The 15,331-nt window shown below is 45.2% G+C and overlaps 1 protein-coding gene across 1 annotated transcript in view; it reads left to right on the top strand.

The window, feature by feature from the left end:
- Nucleotides 1–9,542: 9,542 nt before the first annotated feature.
- The window catches only part of KCNK1 (potassium two pore domain channel subfamily K member 1), a gene marked incomplete at its 5' end in the record, with an annotated part of 49,575 nt that continues 43,786 nt past the window's right edge, over nt 9,543–15,331 (top strand). Inside the window, one exon of the mRNA XM_082854974.1 lies at nt 9,543–9,897. Within this exon, the coding sequence (XP_082711100.1) occupies nt 9,543–9,897 (355 nt within the window). The remainder of the gene's footprint in view (nt 9,898–15,331) is intronic.

Raw genomic sequence — 15,331 nt, 5'->3', positions numbered from 1 at the left:
CTGATTTTCTTTTCTTTTAAAATTTATTTTATTTTATTTATTTTTATTTTTGGCTGCATTGAGTCTTCGTTGCTGTGTGCGGGCTTCCTCTAGTTGCGGCGAGCGGGGACTACTCCTCGTTGCGGTGCGCGGGCTTCTCATTGCGGTGGCTTCTCTTGTTGCCGAGCACGGGCTCTAGGCGCACGGGCTTCAGTAGTTGTGGCGCTCAGGCTCAGTAGTCGTGGCGCACGGGCTTAGTTGCTCCGTGGCATGTGGGATCTTCCCGGACCAGGGCTCGAACCCGTGTCCTCTGCATTGGCAGGTGGATTCTTAACCATTGTGCCACCAGGGAAGTCCCTCCACCTGCTTTTCTAGCCGTTTTTCCCACCAGTTCCAACCCCTCCCTGGGTCCCACCTCCTTTTTTAGTAGTTAATTCCTATCATCTTTCAGCTTGACTCAGTGTGTACTCCGGGAAGCCTTTCTGATCTCCATATTCAGGCAGACTTCCCTGGTCCCTGCCTTAGAGTTCCCTACACCATACTCTTCATATTTAGTTAGTGTTTGACTCTCACTTGAATATGTTGAGCAATCATTTTGCTCACTGTTATATTCTCTGAGCCTAGCACAATTCTTGTCACATGGCAAACATCAATCTCTGTTTGTTAAATGAAGCAATAGATCAATGAGTCAACAGCCTGGCACTCACGTTTCTTCCTTCCTTTGCCTATTGCTTCTGTGCTACTGATCGCAGTCATGCCTACTTCCTCTGGAACCATTCTTCTTCTTCTTCTTCTTCTTCTTTTTTTTTTAAACATTTATTTATTTATTTGGCCACGCTGGGTCTTAGCATTGGGGATCTAGTTCCCTGACCAGGGATCAAAGCCAGGTGCCCTGCACTGGGAGCGTGGCGTCTTAGCCACTGGACCACCAGGGAAGTCCCCTGGAACCACTCTTTATCAATTGTCTTCTCTCTTCTCTTGCTTCTAATTCAACTTCTCCACTGGCTCCTTCCCTGCGATACACAATCACGTTCAAGTCTCTCCCGTCTTAAACACACATGTCCACACACACAACCACACACACACCTTCTATCCTATAGTCCCATTAGTGGGCTTCCTTTCTTTCCATGGAGTAACTTGAATTAACATTCTAGGTTTATGGATTTCACTTCTCTGCCTCTTTCTCCTTAACTGCAACAATTCTTGTCCCCCCTAAAACTCCACAAGGTAAGTTTCTCCACAGCTCCTTTGTTAAAATTTTTTTAATTTTTATTTTTATTGAAGTATAGTTGATTATAATGTTTCAGGTGTACAGCAAAGTGATTCAGTTATATATATATATATACACACACACACACATATATATACACATACATATATGTGTATATATATATTCTTTTTCAGATTCTTTTCCATTAGCATGGTCTTGCTTTTTCTAGAATATGTAAGAGGGTGTTTGGTTTTGTTTTTAAAGGTGATGGGAACAGGGAACTCTACTCAATATTCTGTAATAACCTATACGGGAGAAGAATCTGAAAAAGAATGGATATATGTATAATTGAATCACTTTGCTGTACACCTGAAACTAACACAACATTGTAAGTCAACTATAACCCAATATAAAATTTTAAAATTAAATTAAACTTAAAAAAATAAAGGTGATGGGCAGGGCAGACATTCAAAATTAAAAGTCTATTAGAGAATCTTTGCCTTCCATTGTAAAAAAGCACCTGAAAGGTCTTCTTTATATATGGAAAATCCTAGAATCCAATAGAACAAAATTACCCCCAAATAAATCATTTCCTGTCTAGGGTCCCTTGGGCAGTCCTTGTGCTAAGAACCAGTTCCCTCACATTGAAAGCAATAACAGATATTTATTGCATAAACACAGGGTGGTTGACCATCGTTCTAAAAATATTTCCCACAAAACAATATGCTGCTGCCTGGGGAAAGTGTAATCGTGATTATTTATTAATCAAACAATCTAAGATATTTACTGTACATATGTCATGTGAAAGAATTGTGCTGAGTGCTATCAAGGGTACAAAGAACTGAGAGACACGGGAATTCCTCCGAAGAGCGTACAGCACTGTGGGAGGACAGGGCGTGTACTCATAAAATGAATGATACAAGGAGATGTGTGTTAGGAACCCAGTGATTTGCACAGATAATGTCTGTAGCATGAATTCAGAGAGAGAGAGAGATGAGGTTTTGTGTGTTTTGATAGTTAAAGAAAGAGACCTGAAAGGAAGATTTGAATGGGGTGTTGAAATACAGGAAAGTTTATGTGGAAGTGGCCTGTGATATGGAGGGAATTAAAGATTCTAGGATCTAGGGGAGGTGCTGATACAGCAAACTGAGCCGTGTATGGGGTGAGGGTTTACAGACTTCACTTGGAGTCCTGGCCCTAGAGTTCAGTGGGAGTAGGTAGGGAATCTCAGTGTGCCCAGATCTGAAATTTGTCTCTCTGAGTAGATGGGCTCTTGAAAAGGTAAAAACACGGACCTTCAGCATGAAGCCCGTCTGTGCTGGAAAGCTTCATGGATGCCAGCTGGCACCCGTGTCCCCGCTGCTGACCTGTGTCACATGCAAACAATAGTTTATGAAGGACATTGTCCTAGGCTATCAAGGAGCTTGCAGCTTGCGCCTATCACCTCGGTAGGAGTGGGACACAGCAGCCCTGATGATTGCCAGCAGCCTGGGTTGGACATTCCAGGAGACAAAAGAGATATTGTCCTGCTCTTTTTTTTTTTTTTTTTTTTCCTCTCGCTTTTCTAACATTAGGGCCATAAACCCCACACTGTGTAATGGTCTGAAATCATAGACAAACCAAGCCTGGGGAGAAGCCATTCCAAGCTGCTGAGACATACGACCTGGTTTTGGAAAGAGTGATGAGATGGCCTCAGGCTGCTGCTTTCAACGCACCGGGGCCCGAGGGGAGGGAGGGGCGCTACTGGGGGCGGAGCCACCTTCCCAAGGCGCTTGGCAGCCAGAGCCCTGGATGTCGTTAGACTCTTACAGCTCCTCTAATTTTTTTAAACTTCACCTTCTCCGTTTTTCATTTCTGGTCCTTTCCCTCCTTATCTCTTGTACCCCTGGAGGGAATGTTAAATAACTATTGAATAAGAGGTGAGGGGGATGGATTATGTTTTAACATCCACAGGGAAAGTGAGATTGGGAGGCATGGTTAAGAGACCGAGGTGAGGGCAGGGAAACTACCAGCATCCCTTGCGCCAAGGGTGGACAGTCTCTCACAGGCTTGTGTGGCCACAAGGACCCTAAAGGGAGTCATCTGTCACTTGCTGCCCTCCCAGCGGATGCTGAGCCTGTCTAGAGGCTGAGCCTGATCTGCCCTCCTCCCAGGATGGACCCCTCCCATCACGATAAGGGATGCGGGGAGGCAGCAACAAGCTTTGCCAAAGATGACAGGGAAGTTGGAGGTCTGCTCGGTCGGGGTTCCCTGGCACTGGGCATGACTCCACCTGGGAGTTAGGGGCTCCAGGGCTGGAGCATCTTGGCAGTCTCTGGTTAGACATCCAGCAATTTTCAGAAGCAGCTCAGGGCAACTTTACTTCACTCTTTTCTCCCCATACCCTTGCCCTTATAAATGGTGCAACCGTGACATCTCAGATTCGGAAAGCACCTTAAATGACAAAAGGCTCTCCATTTTGCCTTTCGAATCCGTGATTGTTTGTCTTCTGCTTGAACAGTCATGGCAGGGAGCTTTCTAGAGACAGCTCATTCCATTGAAGTAAAGTCATGTGATAAGAATGTTCTCTCTTGCTGTGGTTTTTAAATCTTATGCCCTATATCTTCCACCCATTAGTCCTAGCTCTGCCCTGTGAAGACTTACAAGATAAACTCACACATTTTTTTTTTTCTGCAGGCAGCTAACAGATCATACTAAATTTTCTTTCGTCAGGGCAAATGCCTGGGAATACTCCTGCCATTTCTCCAAGCTGGGCCTCCAGACCCATCACTAGCCAGGCGTATCTCATCTGGGTGTGTGCCAGGTCACTGAGGCCCCTTGTGCTGTGTCCCACCTGGACTGTCCAACACCCTCAGGAAGTGAAGGATGTCTACTTCTTCAAGGGCCCTCATCATGGATACAGCCTGGAGCTAGCTGGAGGATGGGGAAACTTCAGCCCACTCGTAATGCCTGTATCCTACTGTCAGCTCAAAACGCTGACTTTTAAAAAAATTGTGGTAAAGTACACATAACACAAAACCTAACATCTTAGCCGTTTTTAGTGTACAGTTCAGCGGCATCAAGTACAATGGTATTGTTATGCCACCATCACCACCATCCGTCTCCAGTACTTTTACATCTTGCAACACTGAAACTCTGAACCCATTAAACAATAACTCCCCATCCCCTCCCCCCTCTCCAGCCCTTGGCAACCACAATTCTTTCTACCTTCTGTCTCTGTGAATCTGACTACCCTCGGTACCCCATGTAAGTAGAGTTATACAGTGTTTGTCCTTGAGTGAATGGTTTATTTCACGTAGTGTAGCATCTCCAAAGTTCTTTCAGATGGTAGCATGTGTCAGAATTTCATCCCTTTTTAAGGCTGAAAAAATCCTGTTGTCAGTATATACTACATTCGGTTTATCGTTCATCCGTTGATGGACACTCGTGTTGCTTCCACCCCTTAGCTATTGTGAATAATGCTGCTATGAACACGGGTGTACAAATACCTCTTTGAATTCCTGTTTTCAGTTCTTTGGGGTGTACATCCCCAAATGGAATTACAAACACTAACTTTATTTTTGCTGCAGGTTGACCTGATTTCACCAACCCGGTGTTTGTGAATTTTACTTTTTGATCCCAAGGGAAAGACTTTCCTGTGGAACTCCCATCTCTACGAATTGTTCCATCGTCTCAACCTGTTGAGGTAATTAAACCCATTTACATGAACTGTTTGCCATGCCTAATTATCATACAGCACAACGGCGATGATCGCTTACATCATTCACTTCATGTCAGATTAACTTGCCAGTTCTGTGCCAAGGGCAAGGTTTGTTTCTCACAAAGCTTGGTCACCTGTTTCCAAATTATGTTGATTAACATAATTTAATGTTAATGTAGGATGTAGGAAGCAGCCCCAGCCTGGTGACATACTGTCTCTCCCACTTATTTCAACCCCCTCCCTTCCCACCTTTGCCTAATTCTTGGGAATCTCCGCACTCTTCTCTGAGCTTTCTTCCACATTCTCATTTTTTATGTCTTGAGAAATGCTTGGGATGGCCTCTGGCACACTGGCGTGCGGTAGCTCCAGCTTGTATGGTCCCCAGGAGGAGGCCGGAAGGGAAGTAGCTTCTCAGCAGTGTGGTACGTAGAAACCATGCGGGGTAAAGGTTTTAACAGAAGGAAAAAAATCCTACCAACACTAAGATTGCTAACTGTCCAGCAAAGGGGGCTGGGAAGAGGAAGAAGGCAGCCAGCTTCTATCACGGTGATACCCATCAACTCCAAGAGCCAGAAATACAGGAATTTTGCATCCCTCAGCCCAGCCCCGCCTCCTGGCTCTACTCAACAGATCTCACCCTGCAGGGAAGGACCTGTCAGACCACGCGTATGATAATTTCGTTTCTATCTGTAGTCTGAAGTAACAGGTGATTTTATTTTATTTTGTTTGTTTTGCTTTTTTAAATTTAATTCTTATTTTATTTTAGAGTATAGTTGATTTACAATGTTGTGTAAGTTTCAGGTGTACAGCAAAGTGATTCAGTTTTACATATACATATAGCCATTCTTTTTCAGATTCTTTTCCCATATAGGTCATTACATAATATTGAGTAGAGTTTCCTGTGCTATACAGTAAGTCCTTGTTGTTTATCTATTTTGTATATAGTAGTGTGTATCTGTTAACCCTGAACTCTGGAGAAAACCATAATTCGAAAAGATAGATGCATCCCAATGTTCACTGCAGCATTATTTACAGTAGCCAACACATGGAAGCAACCTAAATGTCCATCGACAGAGGAATGGATAAAGAAGATGTGGTACATATATACAATGGAATATTACTCAGCCATAAAACAGGTGATTTTAAAGTATTTGGTATCCCTGGTCTGGCTGTTATATGGAACTGAGCAGGACCTTCAGCCAGAGAAGTGAAATATGGGAAGGAACAGCAGACACATTGGAAGAAAACATCTAATGATGAGTTTTAAATTTAGGCATAGTCCAGATGCATGCTGTCCTGGGTTCTCTATTTTTTTTTACTTAAAAAGCTCCCCCCAAACTTCATGGCTGAAAACAACACCTACTTTATTAGAGCTCGTGATCCAAGCCAAGTTCAGCCAGGAGATTCTTCTGTTGCAGGGGACATTGACAGAGGTCCCTGGGTGGCGTTCAGCAGGTGGATGGCCGGATCTGGGGGGGTTGAACCTGGCATGTCCTGGGCCTCAGTGGGGATGGTGTGTGTGTGGGGGGCTGGTTCCACCAGAATGGTCACCTGGAACTCCTACACGTGGCCTCTCCAGCATGGCAGTTTACCTTGATGAACCTCAAGGTAATCAGAGATCTTAAGTTATGGCTGGGGGCTCCAAGAGATGGGTGTTCCAGTGAGTGATGTCTGAAGCTGCTGGCCTTCTATGACCCAACCTTGAAATCACCTAGTGTCACCTCTGTTGGTTGAAAGAGTCACAGCCCACAGAGTTTCGGAAGCAGGAAACACAAAACCCTACCTTTTGTTGAGAAAAGGGTCAAAGAATTTGCAACCATGTGTTAAAGCTGCCATATATGTATATTTGAGTGCACGATGATAAAACCACACTGGTGTATGCAGTTGTTAACCACATGTACCCCACAAAATGCAGTGTTCAAAGGGTTCAGTGCTTTGAGAGGAGGAAGGAATCACATCCCCCCGGGGCATCGAGGTGCGGACAAGGTACGGCATTTAAGCAGGCCCTGAAGCACAGGTACACGTGGTACATCACAGACAGAGATTGGGGCAGGTACTGTCTGAAACACATGAGCAGAGACACTGAGGCCGAACAAAACCCAAGAAAACAGTGACACTGGGAGAAAAGGCACCACGAGAGGCGGAAGGACAATGAGAGCGTGCTGCAGGCGGAGGTGACCTCGGGAGCATGGCGGTCCCCCGACCTGTCACACTGGCGAAGATCAAGAAGGATACGGTAGGAGGGGCAAGGGTTACAGAGCACGCGGCAGAGAACGTGCTACAGGATGGTGTAGACGCGAGGTGATTTTTTGAAGCAGAGAGAAAAGAGCTTGCAGAGCAGCAGTATTCAAGTTATAAAAGAGTAGGGGACTGGCTGGGGGGGTCAAGATTCCTGGAGACTGAAGGCTGGGAGTGGTGGCTTAAAGACTTCACCTTGAAAATAAGCAGGAGCTGTTTTCCTCAGGGTAACAGGGAAGGAAAGAAGTAGATTACTGATGAACAGATTTTGAAGTGAAGTAAAGGAGATGGATGACTGCAATCCTCCGAGTAAAGCAGGAGGTAAGTTCATTGACTGAAAGTAAAAAAAAAACACTGATGAGGATGTTAAAGATTTCCATGAAAATTTCTAAATAAATGAACACAAAATGGTTTTCATTTGGTTGGGTTTGTTTTTTTGAATTTCTTAAAGTAGGCAGATAGGAATTGTACTAAATAATTGTACTAAAGAATTCAGTTTTGTTTATTTTTAATATTTCTCTGGAATACAAAAATAGGTCCACTGTAGGGAATTCCCTGGCAGTCCAGTGGTTAGGACTCTGCGCTTTCACTGCTGAGGTCACGGGTTCAATCCCTGGTCAGGGAACTAAGATCCCACAAGCTTCACAGCACTGCCCCCGCCCCCAAAAAGGTCCACTTTAGAAAATTTGAAAAATATAAAAATGTCAAAGAAATAAATGTCCCCTATATACTCTACTATCATCCAAAGACATCTCTTAGGCGCTGGTTTGATTTGCAGTAGATCTATTATGCAGATAGTTCTGTTTTACAATACAAAATGCAAATATTTTACATATTTGAGATTCTATACATAAGACCATATATACTCTATACATGAGATCGTTTAGCTTCAGTAGTCTTTAAACACACCTTTAATATGGTAACCATGCTGTAGAGACACCATAATTTATTTATTTAATTTACAATATTTTATTGAAGTATAGTTGATTTACAATATTGTGTTAGTTTCTGGTGTACAGCAAAGGGGTTCAGTCATACATATATACATTCTTTTTCATATTCTTTTCCATTATGGTTTATCACAGGATTCTGAATATGGTTCCCTGTGCTATACAGTAGGACCTTGTTGTTTATCCATCCTATATGTAATAGTTTGCATCTGCTAGTCCCAAACTCTGAATCCATCCCTCCCTCACACCCCCTCCCGCTTGGCAACCACAAGTCTATTCTCTATGTCTGTGAATCTGTTTCATAGAAGAGTTCATTTGTGTCATATTTTAGATTCCACATAAAAATATCATCTGGTATTTTTCTTTATCTGACCGACTTCACTCAGTATGATAATCTCTAGGTCCATCCACGTTGCTGCAGATGGCATTATTTCATTCTTTTTTAGAGATATCATAATTTATTTAACCATTCCTCTATTTTGGAATAGTTAGATTGTTCCTGACTCTTCATTATTTCGTATATAATATAGATATATATTGTTTATGAACAGCCTTCTCTGTAAGTCTTTGTCTCCCTGATTATTTTTTCTTAGGACACATCACGGTGTCAGAGCACATAAACTCTTTCAAGGCTCTTGAAACCTACCCTCAAATCGCCTTTGCAAAAAGGGTGCACCAACTAGACTCTGGCCCACAGCAAGGTCGTCCCCTTAAAAAGAAATGCCACTCGGGAAAGCTCAGTTGCTTCTGGTAGTTGACATATTGGGACCTTTCTTCACTCTTCACGTTCTAAAGAATTAGGGTTCAGAAATGTGGCTTTTCCGAAACTCTGCCTTCCTCTCCAGGTTCCAGGTGCCTTCCAGCCCTGAGATTCCGGTCTTTTCACCATCATCACTGGCACCAGATTGCTCAACCCGCTCCGCCCAGTAAGAGAAGATGGAAAGTATTCCAGCGCTCTCTTTGTTGTAATAGTGACTTTAAGAAGAAATAGGTGGGAAACGGTGTAGCTGGGACTGGGGTCTTGGAGCGGCAGCGAACAGAAGTGTGTACACACACACACACACACACACACACACGCACGCACACGCACGCAAGCACACACTCCCTCCCACCCCGCCTGCCGGGCGCTCGGGCGGGCTGGGAGGGGGAACCCGGGCGGGGAGCCGGAGGCGCCGCGAGGCGAGGCCGGGGTGGGGGGTGGGGGCGGGGGCCGGGCGGCCCGGGGGGCGGAGTCAAGGGCGGGGGCTCCCCGGCCGCGCGCCCAGCGCCCCGCGCAGCCTGCAAGTTTGCTCGGCGATCTCGGGCGACTCTCGGGCTACCTGAACCGGCCACCACGTCAGCGCCACATCATCTGGGTTTTTTCTATTTGCAAGGAAACAGGAAAAGAAGGGCGAAGAAGCTCTCCGGAGCGGGCGGGCGGCGGGCCGGTCTGCGGCGCGGGCCTCGCGGCCGGGCGGCGGAGAAGATGCTGCAGTCCCTGGCCGGCAGCTCGTGCGTGCGCCTGGTGGAGCGGCACCGCTCGGCCTGGTGCTTCGGCTTCCTGGTGCTCGGCTACCTGCTCTACCTGGTCTTCGGCGCTGTGGTCTTCTCGTCGGTGGAGCTGCCCTACGAGGACCTGCTGCGCCAGGAGCTGCGCAAGCTGAAGCGGCGCTTCCTGGAGGAGCACGAGTGCCTGTCCGAGCCGCAGCTCGAGCAGTTCCTGGGCCGGGTGCTGGAGGCCAGCAACTATGGCGTGTCGGTGCTCAGCAACGCCTCGGGCAACTGGAACTGGGACTTCACCTCCGCGCTCTTCTTCGCCAGCACCGTGCTCTCCACCACAGGTAGGAGGCCCGCCCCGCGCCCCCGGCCCCGATCGGCCCCCTGATCCGCCCCCCGCCCCCGCCTTCCTCCTTCCATCCCCGGGCCCCTCCGGCTCTGATCACTGGGGACCGGCTCCGCGGCGCCGGAAGCCGGCGAGGTGGCCTCGGAGCGCGACTCGGGGGTGGCCTCCCGGAACTCTTAGATCGTGGTCCCTAACCCTTCGGCCTGGGCGGCTGCAGGGGTCCCTCGGGCTGCGGTTATTAGTTCGCGACATCCTACACCTGACCGTCCTCTTGGAGTCGGTACCGTCCTGGCCAGCGCGCGGCGAGGCCGGGGCTGGTGGAAACTCTCCGGTGCTCCGAGGGCGCTCACCTCCCTCCCTCCCTCCCCCATCCCGTCCGGCCGAGGCTGCGGAGCCGAAGTATAACGCGTTAAAGGGTCACCTTCCGGAGGGGGCCTCTCTTCGGATGATGCAGTGGTGTTTTCGGCTCTTTTCTGTCGTGGGGGCCGTTTTAGGGTTAGCCGAGTGACAGCGCTCTGCTCATCGCAGGTGACCTTTGAGCGCACAGGCCGATCCGGTTTCTTTTCGGAGCGGGAGGAGGTTTGAGGGAAGGGAGCATCCGATTGCCCGTGAACCGGCAAAATGGGGGCACCCTGATTCAGCATTTTTTTTTTTCAACTTTCCGTGTGCGAGGCCACCCTTCAACTTTCGCTCGCACCGCTCACCCGGCCACCCGGCAGGACGTTCACGGATGGAGGATGTCCTGGGGGCGGGAGGAGGCCGGCCCCACGCCCCAGGGCGCAGAAACTATGCCAGATTGGACGGAGCAGGCTAAGTTGTCCCAGCAGTGGCCAAGTGAGGCACGTATACACCTGAGGGGCAGGTATTATCCATTGGGCTCTGGACCCTGGCAAGTGGTCTCAGAGAGCATCCGGCGCGCCGTCCCGCCTCTATCCATGAGGTCAGTTCTTAGAACAGCCCATCTTGGCTTCCACAAGGTCACACGCTTCCCGGTTGCCGGTGTCGTCCTGGAACCTGGGCCTCGTGATTTCCCTGCCAGGACGTGCAGTACACCATCCCCCCACCTTTACAGGTGAATCAACTTGTGTTTCTCGGATTCTGCCTTCTCCCCGTCGCCTCCCAGGGATTAGTTCTTTATAATCCCCTTGGGTTAAACCCAGTTCTGCTGATTATTTGGTAATGAGTAATGGTATACTATCCAGGTTTCATGTAATACGGTGACTCAAGTGTGGGGTGAATTACTAAACTGACAGGAGTCTGCCCTGCAATAAACAGAAGTAGAATTCTACTTTGTATTGTGACGTTTTCGAAAGTAGCCTTAAGACAGACCTGTTATCTTACTTTTCAACTTTTCCAACGCTGCTCTTTCGTTTTTGTTCTCCTGACCAGTCCCGCTTTCACTGTGTTTACCTCACTCTGTTCCTTAGATCCTTTAGCACTCACCTTGTCTTTCCTTTGGAGTATGTTTGTGCTAAATCGGGAATCATTTCTTCTCTGCAGAAGTAAGTGGTTTCACTGAGCTGCAGAAGGTCTACAGCTAGGTCACAATGTTGGGTAAATATTATGGAGAATGATGATAAGTTTTAGTACTTTCTAAATAACGGTACTTCAAAGATGGAACAGGAGTAAGAACTGTATTATGAGGAAAAGAACAGGTTTACTGCTCCTGGGTGGGATTTTCCATCACTGATGCAGCTCTTGTATAATCTCAACATCAGATGCACCTAATTAAATGTCAAAAATACTAGTTTACATCTTGAACAGACAGTTCTTTCCCAGATTCCCTCCCTCCCTTTTTGCAACTAGACAAATCTGCAGTTCTTGTTAAAAAAAAAAAAAAGGTGGGGAAAGATGTCTTATTATTGGTATTCGGATTGCATTGTAGTTCCTAAGAAAGTGTGCATTCAGGCAAAAACAAGAGTTCATTTAGGAAATCAGTGCAAGGGAGCACTTAAGGATAAACTAGATGAAAAACATTTGCTTCTTGGTTTGTAAAATTAGCAAATCAGTGAATTCTTGTCATTGATAGAATAGAATTTACTAATTCAAATAGAATGTTAATAAAAATGTAGAATTTTATTCTAAATCATAGATACTCTTTTTTCGGTATTATATTGACCCATCCTGTGACATGTTTGATGTTCCATGTGTTACTGGTTTTGTAGCAGAGGGTCAGGTAATTTTAGGGTCAATCTAGTGTACTTCATTCCTAGAAAAATATTTTCTGGAAAAGTACCAGGCAACTCAAATGAATTGGAATCGTGGTTTATGCTTCTCTTCAGGTAGATATTAGACGCGCTGTGATTTTTTTTCTTTTTGAATTTTATTTATTTTTGTACACAGCAGGTTCTTATTAGTTATCCATTTTATACATATTAGTGTATATATGTCAATCCCAATCTCCCAATTCATCACCCCCCCACCCCCCGCCAGCTGTAATTTTTTAAAAACTCTTCTACCACGGATGATGGCAACTCACTGAGATAACTGTCACCCTGTCAATCAGTGCAGTCAACCCCGGGCTTGGCCAGAATGGTAACAATGGGGGTTACAAAGTTGCGGTTCTTGGTAGTCACCATCGTAACACAGGAACACAAACTCACTGATGGCAGAATCTTCTCCCAGAAAGTACGAGCTTCCATTTCCGGAACGAACTGGGTAAAGTCTTCCTTCATGGTCCGTTTGGAAGAAGGCTTAAGTTGGTAATTCAGCAATGTTCTCTTCATTCTTTGCTCTGCCAAGGACTCTGAATTATTTCCAGCAAATAATTGAACATCTCTTTACTTCTTGATTATAAAAAGATCTAGAGCAACATCTACATGGAAATCGTGAGCATGGAAGAAATTGCAGCCCACTTTTACCTTTTCAGAGGGCAGAGCTGTATAAAACTAAAAGGAGGTTATTATACATGTGGGCATTTCCCACATAACTGTGATTTTTTCAAGGATTAAAGAAATAATATCTAGGTGACCCTTGGAGAGTAAGAAATAATTTTTCTTCAGTAGCCCTATAAAATGGTGAGCTATCTCATTCATTCTTAAGAACAGTTTGTCCAAAAACGGGTATGAATTTCATGTACAATATTCTGAGAAAAAGCCAAATACAGAAAAGTATTAGTCTGTAATTCCACTTATGTGACGTTCTAGAATAAACACAATTCACATCTAGCGAAATATGCAGCGGAAGAGAGGTAAGGACTAGGGGATAATTCTGAATGAGGAACGAGCACAAAAGTAATTTCTGGGGTGATGGAAGTAATCTGCTTATTGGTAGGACTGTAGTTGACACCGGTGTATGAATTTATTCAGATACATTGAATTTTGAACTTCGGATTTGTATATTTGACCATGCGTCAATTTTACCTAAAATCAGGGAACCATAAACAACAACAATATGATATGTGTAAAAATGATTACTACAGGGCTTCCCTGGTGGCGCAGTGGTTGAGAGTCCGTCTGCTGATGCAGGGGGCACACATATGAGACCTTCCAGAATAACACTCTGTCCTGCCATTTTATTAGTAACTACCCTCTAGATGTCTGTAGTAATCTTTTTTTTTTTTTTTTTTTTTTTGCGGTACGCAGGGCTCTCTCTGTTGCAGCCTCTCCCGTTGCGGAGCACAGGCTCCGGACGCACAGGCTCAGCGGCCATGGCTCACGGGCCCAGCCGCTCCGCGGCATGTGGGATCTTCCCGGACCGGGGCACGAACCCGTGTCGCCTGCATCGGCAGGCGGACTCTCAACCACTGGGCCACCAGGGAAGCCCTATGCTAGTTTTTGAAAAAGAAGAACCAAGGGGTATGTTCAACCCAGGCTCCTGATTTGTCCCTCCCCCGTGTCTCCCCTTTGGTAGCCATGGGTTTGTTTTCAGGATCTGTGAGTCTGTTTCTGCTTTGTAAATAAGTTCATTTGTGTCATTTTTTAAATGGGATTCCACATGTAAGTGATACCGAGTGACGTTTGTCTTTGTCTGACTTGCTTCACATAGTATGATGATCTCCAGGTCCATCCGTGTTGCTGCAAATGGCAAGATTTGCTGCTTTTTAATGGCCAACTAATATTCCATTTGTAAGCAAGACTTAAACACAGACTTAGAACTGTAAAACTCCTCAAAAAACATAAGGAAAACTTCTTGGACATTGGTCGTGGCAATATTTTTTGGATTTCACCTGAAAATCACAGGTAGCAAAGCCCAAAATACAAAAGTGGGACTACATCAAACTCAAAAGCTTCTACACAAAGGAAATAATCAACATATATTCTCTTTATCAGGGTGAAATCCTCTTCTATTAAGTGTTTATTGAGCATTTTTACTATGAAAGAGTTTTGCTTGTTGACAAATGCTTTTTCTCTAATGACATAATTTTGTGATTTTTAACTTTCTACCTTTAATATGCTATAATATATTACTTAATTATATTAATTAAACTAATTTTGTATTTCTGGGATTAATAATAATAAAAAAAGAACAGTTTGTCATGTCAGTTTACTGCATATTTGCTTCATATTCATCTCCCTAAGCAAGACTCTATCATGATGGTGGATGGGGAAAATATACAGTCTTTGTATGTATATGTGATTAAAGCTGCCACGAGCTTTGCCGCTTTACGAGTATGGGGTCCACACGATTGCTCAGTCCCCGTTTCCATGCTGCCGTGTCCCTCGTTACGAAGAGCTGTTTTAAGACTCTTATTTAAAGGGCCCAGAAAAGGAACTTAATTTGGCTTGTTTTCTAATGGCCTTTGTGTTAGTCAGGTCGGCAGCATTGGCAGTTTTCAAAAAAAGAGGGTGGGAAAAGGTAATGGGAGGTGCCTGATGGATCCTTAGTTTTCAGATTATTTTCAGAAGGAGAAATGTATTTTCACCAACAACAGATATTTATTGAGCTCTTAGAATAGAATAGGGGTGGGTGAACTATGGCTTCAGGGTCAAATCTGACCCACCACCTATTTTTGTGTGTCCCAAGCTAAGAATGGTTTTTATATCTTCAAATAGCTGAAAAGAAGTCAAAAGGAAAACAGTACTTCCTGACACATTAAAGTTTTTTGGAAATGACATTTCAGCGTCCATGAACGAATTTTATTGCTGTACGGCCGCACACCCATCTGCTTCTGTATCATGGTTGCTTTCCACGTCCAATGGCAGAGCTGAGAGTTGTGACAGAAACTAGAGGCCCATGTGCCCTAAAATATTAACTGTCTGGCCTTTTGTAGAAAAAGTTTGCCAACCCCTCCTTAAAATGATGTTTGGAAGGAACTCTAAGTCAGAGGAGTTCTAAGTGCCTTACTTCCTTTTGGAAAACTTTCTAGAAGACAGTTTAGCTCCCTCAGGTTTCTTTGTGCTGTTTTTTTAAGTGGTTTGCAACATTTAAATTACGCACTGCCACCCATAGCCGCTTCCAGAACAAATGGTTGTTTATTATAGGATGTGTCA

The sequence above is a fragment of the Leucopleurus acutus genome, assembly GCF_964270905.1.
Source record: "Leucopleurus acutus genome assembly, chromosome: 14".
In the NCBI taxonomy this organism is placed as follows: domain Eukaryota; kingdom Metazoa; phylum Chordata; class Mammalia; order Artiodactyla; family Delphinidae; genus Leucopleurus; species Leucopleurus acutus.
This window is presented reverse-complemented; position numbering and strand designations above follow the sequence as displayed.